The 15,716-nt window shown below is 45.0% G+C and overlaps 1 protein-coding gene across 1 annotated transcript in view; it reads right to left on the reverse strand.

Moving 5' to 3' along the window:
• Positions 1-13,191: 13,191 nt before the first annotated feature.
• LOC308077321 (E3 ubiquitin-protein ligase RNF152-like) overlaps positions 13,192-15,716 on the reverse strand; it is a 76,137-nt gene continuing 73,612 nt past the window's right edge. The window contains 2 exon segments of the mRNA XM_080417961.1: positions 13,192-14,079; positions 14,082-14,991. Of these exon segments, the coding sequence (XP_080274087.1) occupies positions 13,910-14,079; positions 14,082-14,631 (720 nt within the window). The 5' untranslated portion in view covers positions 14,632-14,991 and the 3' untranslated portion in view covers positions 13,192-13,909.

Below are 15,716 nucleotides of genomic sequence, written 5' to 3' on the forward strand. Positions count from 1 at the left end.
CCCTGTCGCTCCTTCCCCAATCTCTCCAGCTCAATGCTCCAATAGGCCTCTTTGGATCTCAGTTCCTCCCCGATGAGGTACAGCTGGTTCTGGAGTTGCTCATGCTTCTTAGCCAAAGCCACATTTTCTTCAGCTAGACCCTGTTTATTGGTGGTGATCTCCTCGTCCTCCCCCAACCTTTTCTCACTCATGTTCTGTGCCGACTGTTTCCTTTTCAGACTAGCCCCACTTGTGTTCTTCCATCTGAAGAGCAGACACTTTTTGAGACCAATGATCTCTTGCTCCTTTTCCTTCAACCTGTTTTGGAGCTGTAGGATGTTGTTTTGCATAGCCTGGAATTGGCAGTCCTTCACTGTGCTCTCTTCCTCCATGGCTTTGATCGTTTGCTCTGCACAGTCGCTGCTCTGTTTCATTGCAAGAACCTTTTCCTTGGCCAGTTCTAAATGCTGCTTAATGACACTGAAGTTCTGATTATACATGTAGACCTTTTCCTTGGCACGCTCTAAATGGTGTTTAATCATGATGGAGGTTTGATTATACTCGTGCTCTAAGGTCTGTGAAGGACGTATCAACAAGCTTACTGTCCTCCGAATGTAGTAATGTCATTATATATGCCTTGGGCGTGACGTAACACATACGTAACCCTTCAGCACATCGACACTCACGGTTACCAAAGTTTGTACAAACTTACTACGAAACATAGCCATTGTCCAGTTACATAAGCTTTTTACTACAGTGCCAGAATCTTTCCAGCAAAATAAATTGCATAACTTGCTGGTATGGCAATGGGAGAGACCGTTTTCACATGCCTACCTTGGCAGCAATTCATTATCACTGGGACACAGCGGTTAACAGGTGGAGTTGGCAGTGAGCTAGATCTCATCAGGCTCGTTGTTTTAAACGGCCAAATTAAATCATACAATCAAGACAGCTGTGTGTGTACTGACGTAATCCCTTCATTCAGTGTGCCTGCTTTTCTCTCTCTCTCACCCCCTCTCCCTATAAATGGAGCTTTAACTTACATCTTAGGACAAGCCATCATTTTTCATGCAACACATGTACGTTTCACCTTTCTCAGAGCCTATTGTCAGCACAGACGTCACGGGCTCTCAGAAGGAGGGGGGGGGTGGAATTATTTTACACTTTGGCTATTAAAAAATAGCAGATATACAAGCTTGTAGATCTGCTATTTTTGAAAAATCGTGAAAAACATTTGTAACTGTCAAATGTAAACACATTTTGTATTTTCGAAGTTTTGCGTTTTTGGGCAGATTTTGTTAGTTTTTTTTCGTGTTTTGGTTACTTTATTTCGGGTTTTAGGGTAAGTGCTAAGGTCCTTACACACCGGGGCGAATTCTTCATGCGAATAAATAAGTTTTTTTTAAAAACCTTATAAAGTCAATGCAAGCGTCCACATCAGTTTCGCGAAGCGAAAAAGCGTCTTTTAATTATTCGGAACGAGTCCGAATTTTGCGTATATTCGCATATTCGCCGATGTGTAAGGACCTTTAGGGTTAGGTTATTTAATTCATATTTTTGCCTGATTTTACTGATTTATTATAAAAAAAAAAAAGTTTAATTATTCTTTTTTTATTTTTTATTTTTTTCAAAAAGTGGGGGGTATGAAATCACGGATCTGTGAGAGTGAGGGTGTCGCATCGTACGCACAGTGAATGGCCGCGACGCCCCTGATTTGTCAGCTTGCTTTGAAGCATTTTTGTCACTGAACAGTTTTGGCTACAGGTACGTACAGGCACTCACTCTCTTGTCGACCAATGCTCGCTCGACCGCGATGACCGTTAGAACACTCTCTCACTCGACGCTCTCCTTTTCTCTTTGTCAACGTAATCACGCTATCATTGGGAAAAAGATGGCGGAAGGTGGTGTACCTGGAGAAGGCACTGCCTGCCCGCGGGATAAACCAGAGGTTTTTAAAAGCAATTGTGGGAAGATAATAGTGGTTGATGAGTTCCTACACTTCATTTCTGACAAAATGAGGACTATTGATCATGACGAAGTTGTGTTGCTGGCAACAAATAACTTCTCTTCTGAATGGATTGTAAAATCCAAGGACTTTCTGTTTGAAGTTTGCACAACGACCAAATTACGCAAAATCAAACACACAGGTAGAGACAAGGACGCCAAAAATGTAAAAGTATGTCTGAGTCTGTTCAATGAGTTTGGGGAAAACATGCCCATGTTTGTCTCCCACTTTTTGGAGAAACTCCCGCCTGTTGGCTTTGGCTGTATCGACGCCTCGGCACTGCTGAGAAGGGTTGAGCAACTAACCAGTGAAGTGGTGGGCCTGAGGAGGGCCTGCGAGGCACAGGTGACTGTGAATGAGAACCTGTCGGCGGCTACTGTGGCTGTGAATCGCCGGGTGACAGCGTTTGAGGAGCGCCGCACAACAGAACCTGAAGCCCCGCCGGAGGGAGTGATGCAGAGGCGGACAGATGCCGCTCAGCAGGAGGCGGTGACGTGTCCACCTCCAGTGGAGGAGGAAGAGGCCTCGGTGAGTTCTCAGCGGCAGCCGCTGCCGCCCCGCACGCCGAGATCCCCGACATGGAGCTTTGTCGTGAGTAATGGGCATAAAAAGCCATCGCCTAAGAAGCGACAGCCCCGCCGCACCCCCGGGCCAACTCGGGGCCGACGGGAGCAGAGAAATACGGGGATCGTTGGAACGGGCACGGAGAGCAGCATCCCAGTTATTACAACAAAACGGGTGAGTGTCTTCGCCACCAGATTCTCCCCTGATCTGGATGCTGTTACTCTGAAGAACTATCTGGCTGAAAAATTGGCCAATACTTCGGTGACATGTAGAAAGATTGAAACGCCGGGCAGATTTGGCTCGTTTCATGTTACCGCGGACTGCAATGAAGTGGCGGACATGTTCAGTACACATATTTGGCCAACGGGTGTCTTTGTCAGGCGCTATTACGAGCCCCGTGTACCCAGGGCAGCTCTTAGCAATCCTACTGTGGGGAGTAATGAGCTGCTGAGCCCAGAGAATGTGGAATCTGAGGCTACAACTTCAAATCATTAATGCGTGTGACATCCTATAACTGTCGGGGACTGCGATTGGGTAGGAGCATGGGAGACAGAGCCCGACGTGCAGAGGTGGATAACCTGCTGCAAAACTGTGATATCCTATGCTTGCAGGAGACTTTCCTCTCCAAACAAGACTTAGGGGGGTTAAACTCTGTTCATGAAAACTTTCACGGCGCGGGGGAGTCAACTACAGATCTCTCTCAGCGCATTGTGCGAGGGAGGATTTCTGGGGGCGTGGCCATCATGTGGCGTAAAAATCTGGACCCAGTAATCAATGTTGTCAGGCTCCAAGCAGACTGGTGCATAGGTGTACAGGTAAAGATGAACCAGAGAGAGTTTATTATTCTGAACATTTATACACCTTATGAGTCCAGAGAAAATGATGATGAATACGTGAACAGACTTGAGTTTATTAGTTCATTCATTTCTGATCACCAGTGCACAAGCATTTATATTATGGGGGACATGAATGCTGACATTGGTGACAATAATTCCCTATTTGCTAAACATATGATTAGCTTTTGTGGGGATAATAATCTTGTTTTATCCAGTCAAGAGCTTCTACCTGTTAACAGCTTTACATACTATAGTGAAGCACACAGTACAACTAGCTGGCTTGATCATGTAATATGTACTGCAGATGCTCATGCAGCGATTGGGTCTATGAAGGTGCTGTATGAAGCTACCACTACTGATCATTTCCCCCTTGAGATGATAATGGTCACGGGTATGCTCCCTGAGTTAACCCTTGAGAGTAATGGTAAATATGAGACCAAGATAGATTGGGAAAAGCTCTCAGAAGATGATGTTTCCTCTTACAGTGAGAGAACAGATGCTCTTTTAAGTCAAGTTCATGTGCCAATGGATGCTATTCTATGTAATGTGAACTGTAAGGACCCCAATCACTGTACTGACCTGTGTACTATGTATAATGGTATAGTTAATGCTCTCTCTGTGGCCAGCAGGCCCCTACTCTCTCACCCTAGAGGGTCTAAAAACATCAAGCCGGGCTGGAACATGTATGTTGCTAGCCACCATGAAGAAGCTAAGGCGGCCCATAGGGCCTGGGTTATTGCTGAGAAACCTAGACAGGGGCCTGAACTTATTTATAAAAAGTTAACTAATGCCAGGTATAAGCAGGCAGTGCGTTTTGTGGGAAAGCATGAGCAAACTATGAGAGCTGATTCTATGGCTGGGAAACTGTTAAGCAATAATGCCAATGGTTTTTGGAAAGAGGTTAAAAATATAAATAGGTCTAAAGCAGTACTGCCTTGTAATATTGATGGTGTTTCAGGTACAGAAAACATAACTGAGTTATGGAGGCAGCATTATGCTGCTCTGTTCAACTGTGTAAAGAGTGAACCCTATTATATAGGTAAGTTAGATGAGGGTGGAGTACACTTCAGCCCTAATGAGATCTATCTAGCGATTAGACAATTAGCTGATAAAAAAGCATGTGGCCTAGATAACATTAGTGCTGAGCACCTAAAGCTAGCCAGCCCTAGAGTTGCAGCACTGCTGTCAATCTGCCTTACAGGACTGATAACACATGGGATCCTACCAGATTCCATGCTCACAGTCATCCTAGTGCCTGTCATTAAGGACAAGGCGGGCAAGGTTGGGAGTATGGCTAATTATAGACCCATTGCCCTAGCCAGCATTTTGTCTAAAGTACTTGAAAGGATCCTACTGGATAGGATAAGTGTTTTTATCTCCACCACAGACAACCAATTTGGTTTTAAGGCTAAACACAGTACAGACTTATGTATATATGCCTTAAAAGAGGCTGTTGAAACATATAGAAGACAAGGCTCTACTATGCTGATAGGTTTTATTGATGCGTCTCAGGCTTTTGACCGTATTAATCATCACAAACTCTTTGTCAAACTTAATCAGAGGGGTGTGCCTGGATGCATCATACGCATCCTGGCTTACTGGTATGCCAAACAAAGTATGAGAGTGAAATGGGGGAATAGCATATCCTCTCCCTTTGGTGTAGGCAATGGGGTTAAGCAGGGGGGGCTTTTATCCCCCGCCTTCTTTAACCTATATATGGACGACCTGTCAAAGCAGCTGGGAGGGGCTAGGACTGGTTGCATGATAGGTAACACCCTGGTCAATCACTTTATGTATGCCGATGATTTGGCCATTGTATCCCCTAGTAGTGCTGGGTTTCAGGAGCTACTTAACATTTGCTCCGATTATGGTGTTCAGTTTGACGTGAAGTACAATGCCAAAAAGAGTGTGGTAATGATCTGCAGGACCAAGGAGGACCTGAAACTTAATTTTCCTGTTTTCTATTTGTCTGGGCAAACCCTTACTGTGTGCAACAGTTGTAAATATTTGGGGCATATCATAAATGATAAGATGGAAGATGATGCTGACATGTTCAGACAGAGACGTATGTTGTATGCTCAAGCTAATATGCTGGTAAGAAAATTTCACTACTGCTCTGATGAGGTTAAAATTAATTTGTTTAGAGCATACTGCACTCCTTTGTATACTGCCCCTTTATGGGTGAAATATAAAAAGGAGAGCTTACGCAAACTTAAGGTGGCTTACAATGACGCTCTCAGGATTCTCCTGAGGAAGCCTAGGGGTGGCAGTGCTAGTCAGCTTTTTTGTGACTCGGGTCTAACCACCTTTCAAGCTCTCCTGAGAAACCTTATTTATAGTTTTAAGTGTAGACTTGATGGGTCTCTTAATGAGGTGATTATCAATATGATAAATCCAAGGCATAGCTCAGTAAGATACCGCTCCCAAATGTGGAAGCATTGGTACAAGTGCATTTTATAATGTTGTGTTTTACTGTGCTTTTTAGTTGTTTTATATATTAACTTTTAATGTTTTGTATGTCCCTTATTGGCTTCGGCTGTAATAAAGATTGATTGATATCCCAGTGCTTTGATTTGTAGCGTTTTCACAACAGGGAAAATGTTATTCCGGCAGTACATTCCGGAAAGAATTACTAGGAAGCTGATGAATTACACTGCTGAATGAAGACTTCCCTGCCGACGTGATGCTGGCATGAACGAACTCCTGCTCGTAACTGAATGCTTCTCGACAAAGAAAGAAGCAACTTTTCACAACTAGAGCTTCGTAGCCCTCACACCTATGTCGGCCTTCTGTTGTCGTGGTCCGCCGGTCGGTGCCATGTTTTGTCACGAATATCAACCCAAACTCCATATGGAGCTGACTGATTTGTTTGCACCTGATGCCGTGATGACAAATGGAGGTTAGACAACACACTCCATATTTGGGCATAGCTGCATTGGGAACTCCTAATATGGTCATGGCTGAGTCATAGTGACATGAGCGTGATGACGTGGTACACCGGCCAGCCATCCCATTAGCCACTTTTAATATAGGATGGGAAGACAGACAAGACAATGGAAATACAGTTTACAACTTGAGGTTTATAAGATGAGTTTTGGTCTGTCCTGCTGTAGACCATTTATTTGATCAGATTGCGGCTACTTAATTTAACACATGCCACAAATGATGCTAGTTGGTAGCATATAGCATCACTAGTAAAGTGTTACTATGAAAGGGCAGGCTACATTTTCAGACAGAGAAGCGGTGAACATTAACAATCGATGATTATGATGATGGAAATGTACAGTCCCGTACAGTCAAATACTGCCATCAAGGAACATGGATATGTCGCCGAAATGTCCAGAGGCAGTCCATGTAACAAGTTTTTTTTGTTTACCACAAATGGCACAATGCCCCACCCCCAATAAATAAATACATAAAACAAAGGTTTGTTTGTAAATACCACCAAATGTTTGAATCCTAAAAAAAAAGCCCTTTGTGGCTAGCCCTAGATGGGTCAGATACTGGCATATACAGTAGGTGAATCAAAATCAATGTTTAAGTAGATTCTTCACACAACAAACATTGATTTAGATTTCATGGGACCTTTAAAAACAGAATGTACTGTAGTATGTGAATAAATATGGGTTCATTAGGCTATTTGCGTCATGCAATTGAACTGTCATTCTGTTGTTGCTTTACATCATTCTGTGACCCAATAAATATCTCCTGAGACTTAGGCCACCGGCACATAGTCTGTCCACCGCTGATCTAGGCTGTATCTTTATCCTGATACTGGTAGCTGATAAAACCATATGTACTTGATTATTAGTCAGTATCAAAAAACGACAGTGCAGCTTATAGATTCAGTGTATCTTTAATGGATCACCAAAAACAGCTTCTTGTGCCATCGTCCTTTGACCGTTGACGTATGACACAAGCAGGAACTACAACAGGAAGGTTTACAGCACTGACAAACACACAGGCACAGTAACAAAGAGCTTCATCTCTGCCTCCAACACCTTCAAATGGTTTCTGTCCAAAGGAATACAGTTGTTGTTTCAGGTCAGAACAAATATTATCTTTGTCTCAAAATAATGGATGGACGGAATATATAGCAATTATTGTACAAATAAAGTGTTGAAATGTGGCAAGTTCCCCCTCAGTGGTATTAGTGAATTACTATATTGTATCAGGTCCCAGAGTTAGTCGGTGCATATAAAAAATTAAACAAATCATACAACAAAACTAGGCTGTAAGCAAAACCCACATGTCTGTATCATCTGTGATGATGAGTTGGACAGTCACCAGGGCAGTCACCAGGGACGTATTATAGCTGGACCCCCTGGGGGGGCCCCAAATTATTTAGTGGGGTCCCCAGATGATTAGCACCTCGCTCGAGTGAGCCTCACAGGGCTCAATTCCAATTCTGATGGCACTCCTGCCTTGTTTTAAATCTTTTTAGCAAACACTTTAACCTATACTGTATTGACCTATTTCAATGGTTGTGGCTGGAGAGAGAGGATTTTTGGCCAACCAAGCAACAACAACCAATGGGTGTGAAGACGAGTGGGACTTCACAAAGGGTCAATTACGAGTTGTAAGTGAGAACGGCACTTCAGCATTCCAGTGGGCACGATTACTAGCGATGCAACAGGGGAGTGCTGTCTCATCAAACAGGTGACTAAACGGGTGATTTTGCCCTTACTCTTCACTATGGTACGACCTGAGAGTGAGAATATGTTGATTTTGGGAAGGTCATCGTAGGCGAAAATACCTGATGTGACACGTTATACAGCTTGTATTTTTGCCATTTAACACCATCGCACAACGAAGTAGGGCTTAAGTGTTAGGACCCTGTTATGTTCCAATTCCCCTCTCTTGCTTTCTAGAAACCATAGGTGTTGCTATTGGAATGGGTTTAGGTAAAGGTAAAGATATTTAACATTGAGAAACAAAACAAAACAACAAATCCATGTCCTGCTGCCACCACCCTGTTAACTTTCGTCATTCATAACATCTCCATGGCAATTAAAAGCCCAAGGTTCAGAGGTGTGTTAAGCCCCATTCATATGTTGTTGTATGGTGGTGTCGCACTCTGAAAATAGCTGACCCACAAGCTCACAACGCGTCGCATTCCGCGCAGCGTTGTGAGCTTGAAGGTCTGCTATATCCGTGGCACACGGAGCATAAATGAGGCTTTATGGAGACGTCTCACCAGGTGCCTCAGGCGCTGTCTGTGTGTTCGTACACTCATTAAGGGCATGTGTGTTACCGTCCAACACTGAACAGTCTGGCTGTGACCTAAATTACTGCCTCTCCTTCAGTCCACTGTGTTTTGTTGTTGATGGACACGGGCAGTAGGACAGTGGAGAGGGAGACAGTCTAGGAGAGACAAACAGTAGGGAAGCTGAGAGGGAGACAGTGTGGGAGAGACAGACAGTAGGAAAGTTGAGAGGGAAACAGTGTAGGAGAGACAGACAGTAGGAAAGTTGAGAGACAGACAGTGTAAGAGAGACAGACAGAATGAAAGCTGAGAGGGAGACGGTGTAAGAGAGACAGATAGTGGGAAAGCTGAGAGACAGACAGTGTAGGAGAGACAGACAGTAGGAAAGTTGAGAGACAGACAGTGTAGGAGAGACAGACAGTGGGAAAGCTGAGAGGGAGACAGTGAAGGTGAGAACAGGTGGTTCGTTCTTTTTATGATGTCTGAATTCAGAAGTGTAGATTCCCGTATTATTAAAGAATGTGGATCAATTTCAGATCAATCGGAGCATGTACTGTATACGCTAATGAGGCACTGGTTTAAATTGCAGGCCGATGAAGAATCCAGATAGACTACGGATGAGCTTCTGCAGGAAGTCATTATTTATACCCAGGCTGCTTTGAACATTACATTAACCTTGGTTTGTACAGGGAGGTTGTTCTCAATAGTGGTAGAAAATGTGTATTTTTCATCAAAACAATTCTTAGAGTTGATGCCTCGATCATACAAGTTGATGCTTTTATTGGTGGTGAAAAATCGTCCTCGTTCCAAATACAAATTGTGCCGCGCAATAATCCCATTGTGTGCGGATGTCGGTAAACAGAAAGAATATATGTTTTTGCGTAAATTAATCCCACGAGTGCTTAAAGCTGATTACCAGCCTTGTGCAATACTAAACTTTAGCAACCACATCGAGCCACAGGAGGTTCGGGACGCTATGCAGGGCCTCACATCTAGAGTTTGTCCCTCACACCAACGTTGCACCGCCGATCTGACTGATATATATGGAGATCCCTGTATCTGTCAGTCCTTGTCCCATGCCCATACAGTATATACCCCCTTTTGTGCCCATATATGGAGCTGATTGATTTATTTGCGGCTGCAGCCATGACGACACATTGATGTATAGACGACACACTCCATATTTGGGCGTAGCTGCATTGGGAACTCCTTATATGGTTATGGCTGAGTCATGGTGACATGAGCGTGACAACGTGGGACGCAGGCCGGCCGGTCCCGCCCATTAGCCAATTTTAATATAGGATTCGCTCTCAGACAGCATGAGGTTAACAGAGGCAGAGTGAGAATAATTCAATAACATACAACAACAGTCAGATTTACCAATATTTTACAAAATAAAAGTAATAGCAGACATTGAAATGACTGCTGGCACAAAATGAAAACAACATTGTGAAGGAGGAAAAAAAAAACTTTTCTCAAAGGATAATGATAGTAAACAGCTTCAGTCTTCAGTTGCAAAAACAATGCCACTTTTACGAACAGGATGTCGTGAACGACGAAGTGGCGACCGTGGATGTCTCCATTCAATCCACTTTGTACAAACAGTATAGCTACTGGAGGACGAGATGTCTCCCTTATCTTTTTTAAAGTACACACACACACACACACACACACACGCGCGCGCGCGCGCACACACTGACAAAATGAAAGTGTCCGTGTCATCAGAAAAAGGAGTTGTATCAGAGGGAAAGTACAATCATTCTGTACACGATGAAGACATATTAAAAGAGTTGACCCTGTTATTTATCTCTTATTGTAGAGACTGTACAAATTGTGATTGCTTGCAGTACTACTGTAGTCTCTCAAGCCAGACTGTTGCCTCTCACAATTTTCAATGCAGTCTGGACCACAGAAGTGCTGAAAAGGAAAACCGGGGGTAAAGCGGATGTCCTACTGTAAATCAAATTAAAATATATACAGGAGGTGAAGTTCCAGACTCTATAGCATTCGGAGATTGTGGAATGTAGTCTGGCCACGTGAGACTACTACAGTACTAACAACACAGACGGTGGAGGAAATAAACCATCAACGGGAAAATAAATCCACGTACTGTACTGTATCACACTATGTGACTGTGAGAAAACTGCTCACAAATCCATGCATTCATTGGAGCCCTGCGGAGCGACCGCCCACACACACACCCACAGATGACCCTTTCACATACATGCGCACGCGCGCACACACACACACACACACACACACACACACACACACACACACACACACACACACACACACACACACACACACACACACACACACACACACACACACACACACACACACACACACACACACACACACACACACACACACACACACACACACACACACACACACACACACACACACACACACACACAGAGTGGTGGAAAGTACTATGTACATTTATTCACATACAGTACTGCACTCAAGTACATGTTTGCTACTTTTACTTTACCCTAGTATTTAATTTTTTTAAAATACTTTATACTGTACTTCTACTTTGTGGTATTGATATTGTTACTTACAGTAAGTAAAAAATGGTTGCACTTTTTCCACCACTGCAAACACACACACACACACACACGCACACACATACAGTATTAACACATGCACACGCACGCGTAATATCTAACATTCTTATGGAACACTTCCAAATGCACACACAGTTAATACAGCCATGCACGCGCACGCAGAAACACACACACCCACACCCTACGTACATACGTAGATCAAAGACAGGATGAAGGGAATTGGAGAGTGTTTGTGTGTGTGCGTGCGCACGTGCGTGTGTGCGTGGGCGGGCGGTTAAAGTTGAAGAGTCCACCATCTCAACAAACTCTGTTTTGGATCCTTTTTTGGGTCACAGACTCATTTTTATGAGTTGCGAGTATCCAATATCAAAGTTCTTCAGTATTATTTCTGAAGATTTTCAAAATAAATGAATGAATAAAACATTTTTCAAAAGTAAAGTGGAGACAACAAATGTATCTTTTGGGTCTCGGCTGAAACAGTTTGGGAATCAATATGTGAAGCATCCATACAGAACCATGGGAACGGTGCAGACACAGCTAAAACACGACAGATCAAACATTCGAGCTCACAACTTTGTGGTGTGTTCTGAGCTTGTAGATCGACTAATTATGGCAAAAATATTTAGCGTAGAGACAAAACCAGTATGGGACACAATCAATAGATTAACCACTTGAAATCCAACATCCATATTATTCTGGGGGAACATTGGCCCCAAAAAAAAGCAGATCTACATCTCCCTAAATGACATGGTTTAAAGCAGAGGTTCTTAAAGTGGGGTCCAGGGGACTATCAGGGGTCCTTGAGGGGTTTCCAAATGGACTCTTACAGGTCTGAAACTCTCAGAGTCTTTGAAATGAAAAAGGTTTGAGATCCACTGGTTTAAAGGCTACGGTGGATTCGGGTTTCCAGTGGCTTAATTCCCATGTTTTTCATGGGGTTTTGTGTAAGATGATCAATAGTTCTTGGAAGGGCAAACCAGCCAGAAAAGACATAATCGGCTTGAAGACTCAATAAACAGAAAGCTCCGTTCCCACGGATGTGTGTTAATGTTTATACTGTCTATACTGTAGAGTTCCCACTCAGAAGGCTTGACGAAGGTTGCTACACGTAAAAAAAAATGTACAGTGTCAGCATAGCAACTCAATCCTACTTCTAAAGACATGTCTACTTAAACACCTGTGCTTTTGGGGCATGTCAAAATACCATGTAGGCCTACCATGTGTAGATGGCACAAATAATGTTGTGCACAGATTGCACTTGTATGTGCAATCTGTGCATGCGTCCATGTGTGTGTGTCTGCTCATATTTTTCATATGCAAGATTGCATGTTTACAGTATGTACATACTGTACGTGTGTGTATATGCATGTACACAGGGTTCGATTTGTAAAAAAAGAGGGAAAAAAAAGAGGGAAAAAAATAAAGAAAAAAGACTTGCTCAAAACGTGTCGCATCGCTATTTTGAAATGAAATATTGAGAAATTTGGAATAAGTTCCCCAAAATAGAGGTGCCAGGGTTAATGTGGTTAACATACATTTCTTCATACATTTTCTTTTATTGTGATATCAGACATAGATATCAAACATATCAGACAACAGTCTACATTTCCCAAAAGCAAATGTATGTATTTAATTCAGTCTGATCAGAAGCAGGGATAAAATATATATCCCCACCGGCAACCAAAATGAACGACAAGAGGCTGGATATCAAAAGCAGAGGCATTGATTCCCCCCCCCCCCACCGAAAATCGAACCCTGTGTAGGCCTATACAAGTATGTGTGTGATTTATTCCAACAAATCCCTCAACAAACATACGCATCTCACTGCAGAAACCATGGTGAGAGGCTAGGAGAAGATGACAGTCAAAGAGCTCTTCACAGCTCTGATGGACACACACACACACACACACACACACACACACACACACACACACACACACACACACACACACACACACACACACACACACACACACACACACACACACACACACACACACACACACACACACACACACACACACACACACACACACACACACACACGATTTACTGACAGACTTCTACCAGCCCCCACAGCTAAACAGATGCATCGTCGATAGTGTGTGTGAGTGAGTGTGTTTGTGTCAGACCAAAACTGTCAATACCATCTGTGTCTCTTGAGTGTGTGTTGATGTGTGTGTATCAGACTAAACCACAGAGTCTGAAGCTGATAATACAGTCCTGCGGCCAAATATTCAACAAGGTCGTTCTTACGTCCTTCTGTCCATACGAATTGGACGGAACAGAGCCTGGGGGGTTGTCAGGGTCAGCAAAGCATCATGGGAGGCTGAGGGCGGATCGTATGTGTGCACGCACGCACGCACGTGCGTGTGTGTGTGTGTGTGTGTGTATTGTGTAACCGACGTCCCATAGTTTCCCAGACGTATAAAAAAAAAAAGACAGATTTGATGACCAAATCTGTCAACCAGTCTTTTTGTCATCTTTTCCTTCTAATGTCCCTCTACCTATCCGTCTTATCTATCTATTTATCTACCCGTCTATCTCTCTCTCGCTCTCATAGTCTCTATAGTTTCCTCGTGGTGCCTGTGGATATGTGTTCAGTCCCTGCCACCTCAGCGGAGGAGTCCCATCCTTGAGGAGGCACAGAGCAGGGTGGACCAAGATGGAGGAGATAGCAGGGCGGTCCGTCCGTCCGTCCGTCCGTCCGCTCTCTCTCTCTCCCCCTCTCTCTCTCTCACGTTCAGCCGCAGGAGATGACGGTGAAGCGCTTGGAGATGCACGACATGTTGTGCAGCACGATGCCCAGCAGGAACAGGAGCACGCACGCCACCAGGATCACCGTGCACACGCCCGACCAGGTGGACCCCTTGCCCGTCCCGCCGACCCCCACCACCCGCCCCTCCCGTCCCCCCCACCTCCTCCTCTCCTCTCCCCACCGTCGCCTCCTCCGACCCCGCCCATCCCCATCTCCAGACCCCTCATGCCCCCCATGCCCTCCAGGGCCATGCCCAGCCCGAGGGGCTGCTGCTCGGGCACGACCGCCACCACCGCCAGGCCCTTGTGCTGCAGCCCGGCGAAGCGGCAGCCCCCCATCCCCATCATGTCCCCCGGCAGGCCGCCCATCAGCGCTGCCCGCTCCTTGGCGGCGGGCAGCGGCAGCATGTAGCAGCCGTTGCTGGGCAGGCGGATGAAGACGGGCGTGTGCTCGGAGGCGTGCGGGATGGCGATGACGGCGATGACGTCCGGGTCGTCGGGGAGCTGCGACACGGAGAGCCCCGCGGGCAGGTGGGTGACGCTGCGGCACCACGGGCAGCGGATCTCCTTCTGGCTGCTCCGCATCTGGGTGAGGCACACGGAGCAGCAGGTGTGGCGGCAGTCCAGCAGCTTGGGCCGGCGCCGCGGGCTGTAGTAGTTGAAGCAGATCTGGCACTCCAGGATGGAGTCCTGGGACAGGGTCTCCATCGTTTCAGGAAGGGGTGGGGGGTGGGGGCAGTTCGAGGGAAGGCTGTTGGGGTGAGCCGGTCCTTTTTGGATGGCCTCGATATCGTTTTATTCAACCCCAAACCTCGGACATTTGATGACGAAGGCGATCAGTTCGATCAGTTCGGTGGGAAGGCTCGTAGCTGCTCTTGGGGCTGACGCTGATCTCAAAACACAACTCGAGCCCCAAACCAGGACATTGGTTGATGATAACGTAATTGAAGAATATTGTGTATTATATGTGAGGCCTGGCGTCACTCCGGGGCTGGTCGATGGGGGCGGGGGAAGTGAGCTCACATCCCTCAGAGTGATGTCACATGTCCGGGTGCCTCATGCTGTCACCTGCAAAAAGAACAGAAGCAGAGGTATGAATGAGATGAGCGTGAACACATTGAAGCGTGGTATTGAGAATGTCTTTGTGAGCGTGTGTCTATCGTGTGTGTGTGTGTGTGTGTGTGTGTGTGTGTGTGTGTGTGTGTGCCTACATTTTAATTAACCTCTTAATTTTACCACCCCCTGTCTGTCTGTCTGTCTGGTCTGTGTGAATTATGATTGCATTAGTAAGGCTCAATGGGAACAGCATAATATTTCAATCAAAACCCCCAGAGTATCACAAAAAGAGGTTTTGACCTTGGACAGACAGTCCATAAAGGTATCCCGTAGCGACAAAGACGTCTTTGTTGAACACATTATGACACGTGGACACCGCCGTTCTAATAGTGACCATTCTCACATCTTGTGAGTGGTTGGTTCAGAACCACGTTCATTTATTCGAGCACACGTCTAAAAGTGACGGGGAGTGGACCTTTCATTTTAACCAATTGAGACCGGAACGCGGTCAACGAGTGCTTGTAGATCTGCTATTTTTGAAAAATCTTGAAAATGTGTGCAAATCAAACATCTTTAACTCAAATCTTTGCTTCTGGGGGGTCCCTGGAACAAAATATTTTGAGATGGAGATCCGCGGCCGAATACATATCATTTTGGGGGTCCTTGACATGAAAAGAACCACTGAAGTAGCAACATATGTTTTTTTCATAAAACTGTTAGGATTTAGAAGACATTTT

Source organism: Gymnoscopelus braueri (assembly GCF_963280865.1).
Source record: "Gymnoscopelus braueri genome assembly, chromosome: 21".
NCBI lineage: Eukaryota > Metazoa > Chordata > Actinopteri > Myctophiformes > Myctophidae > Gymnoscopelus > Gymnoscopelus braueri.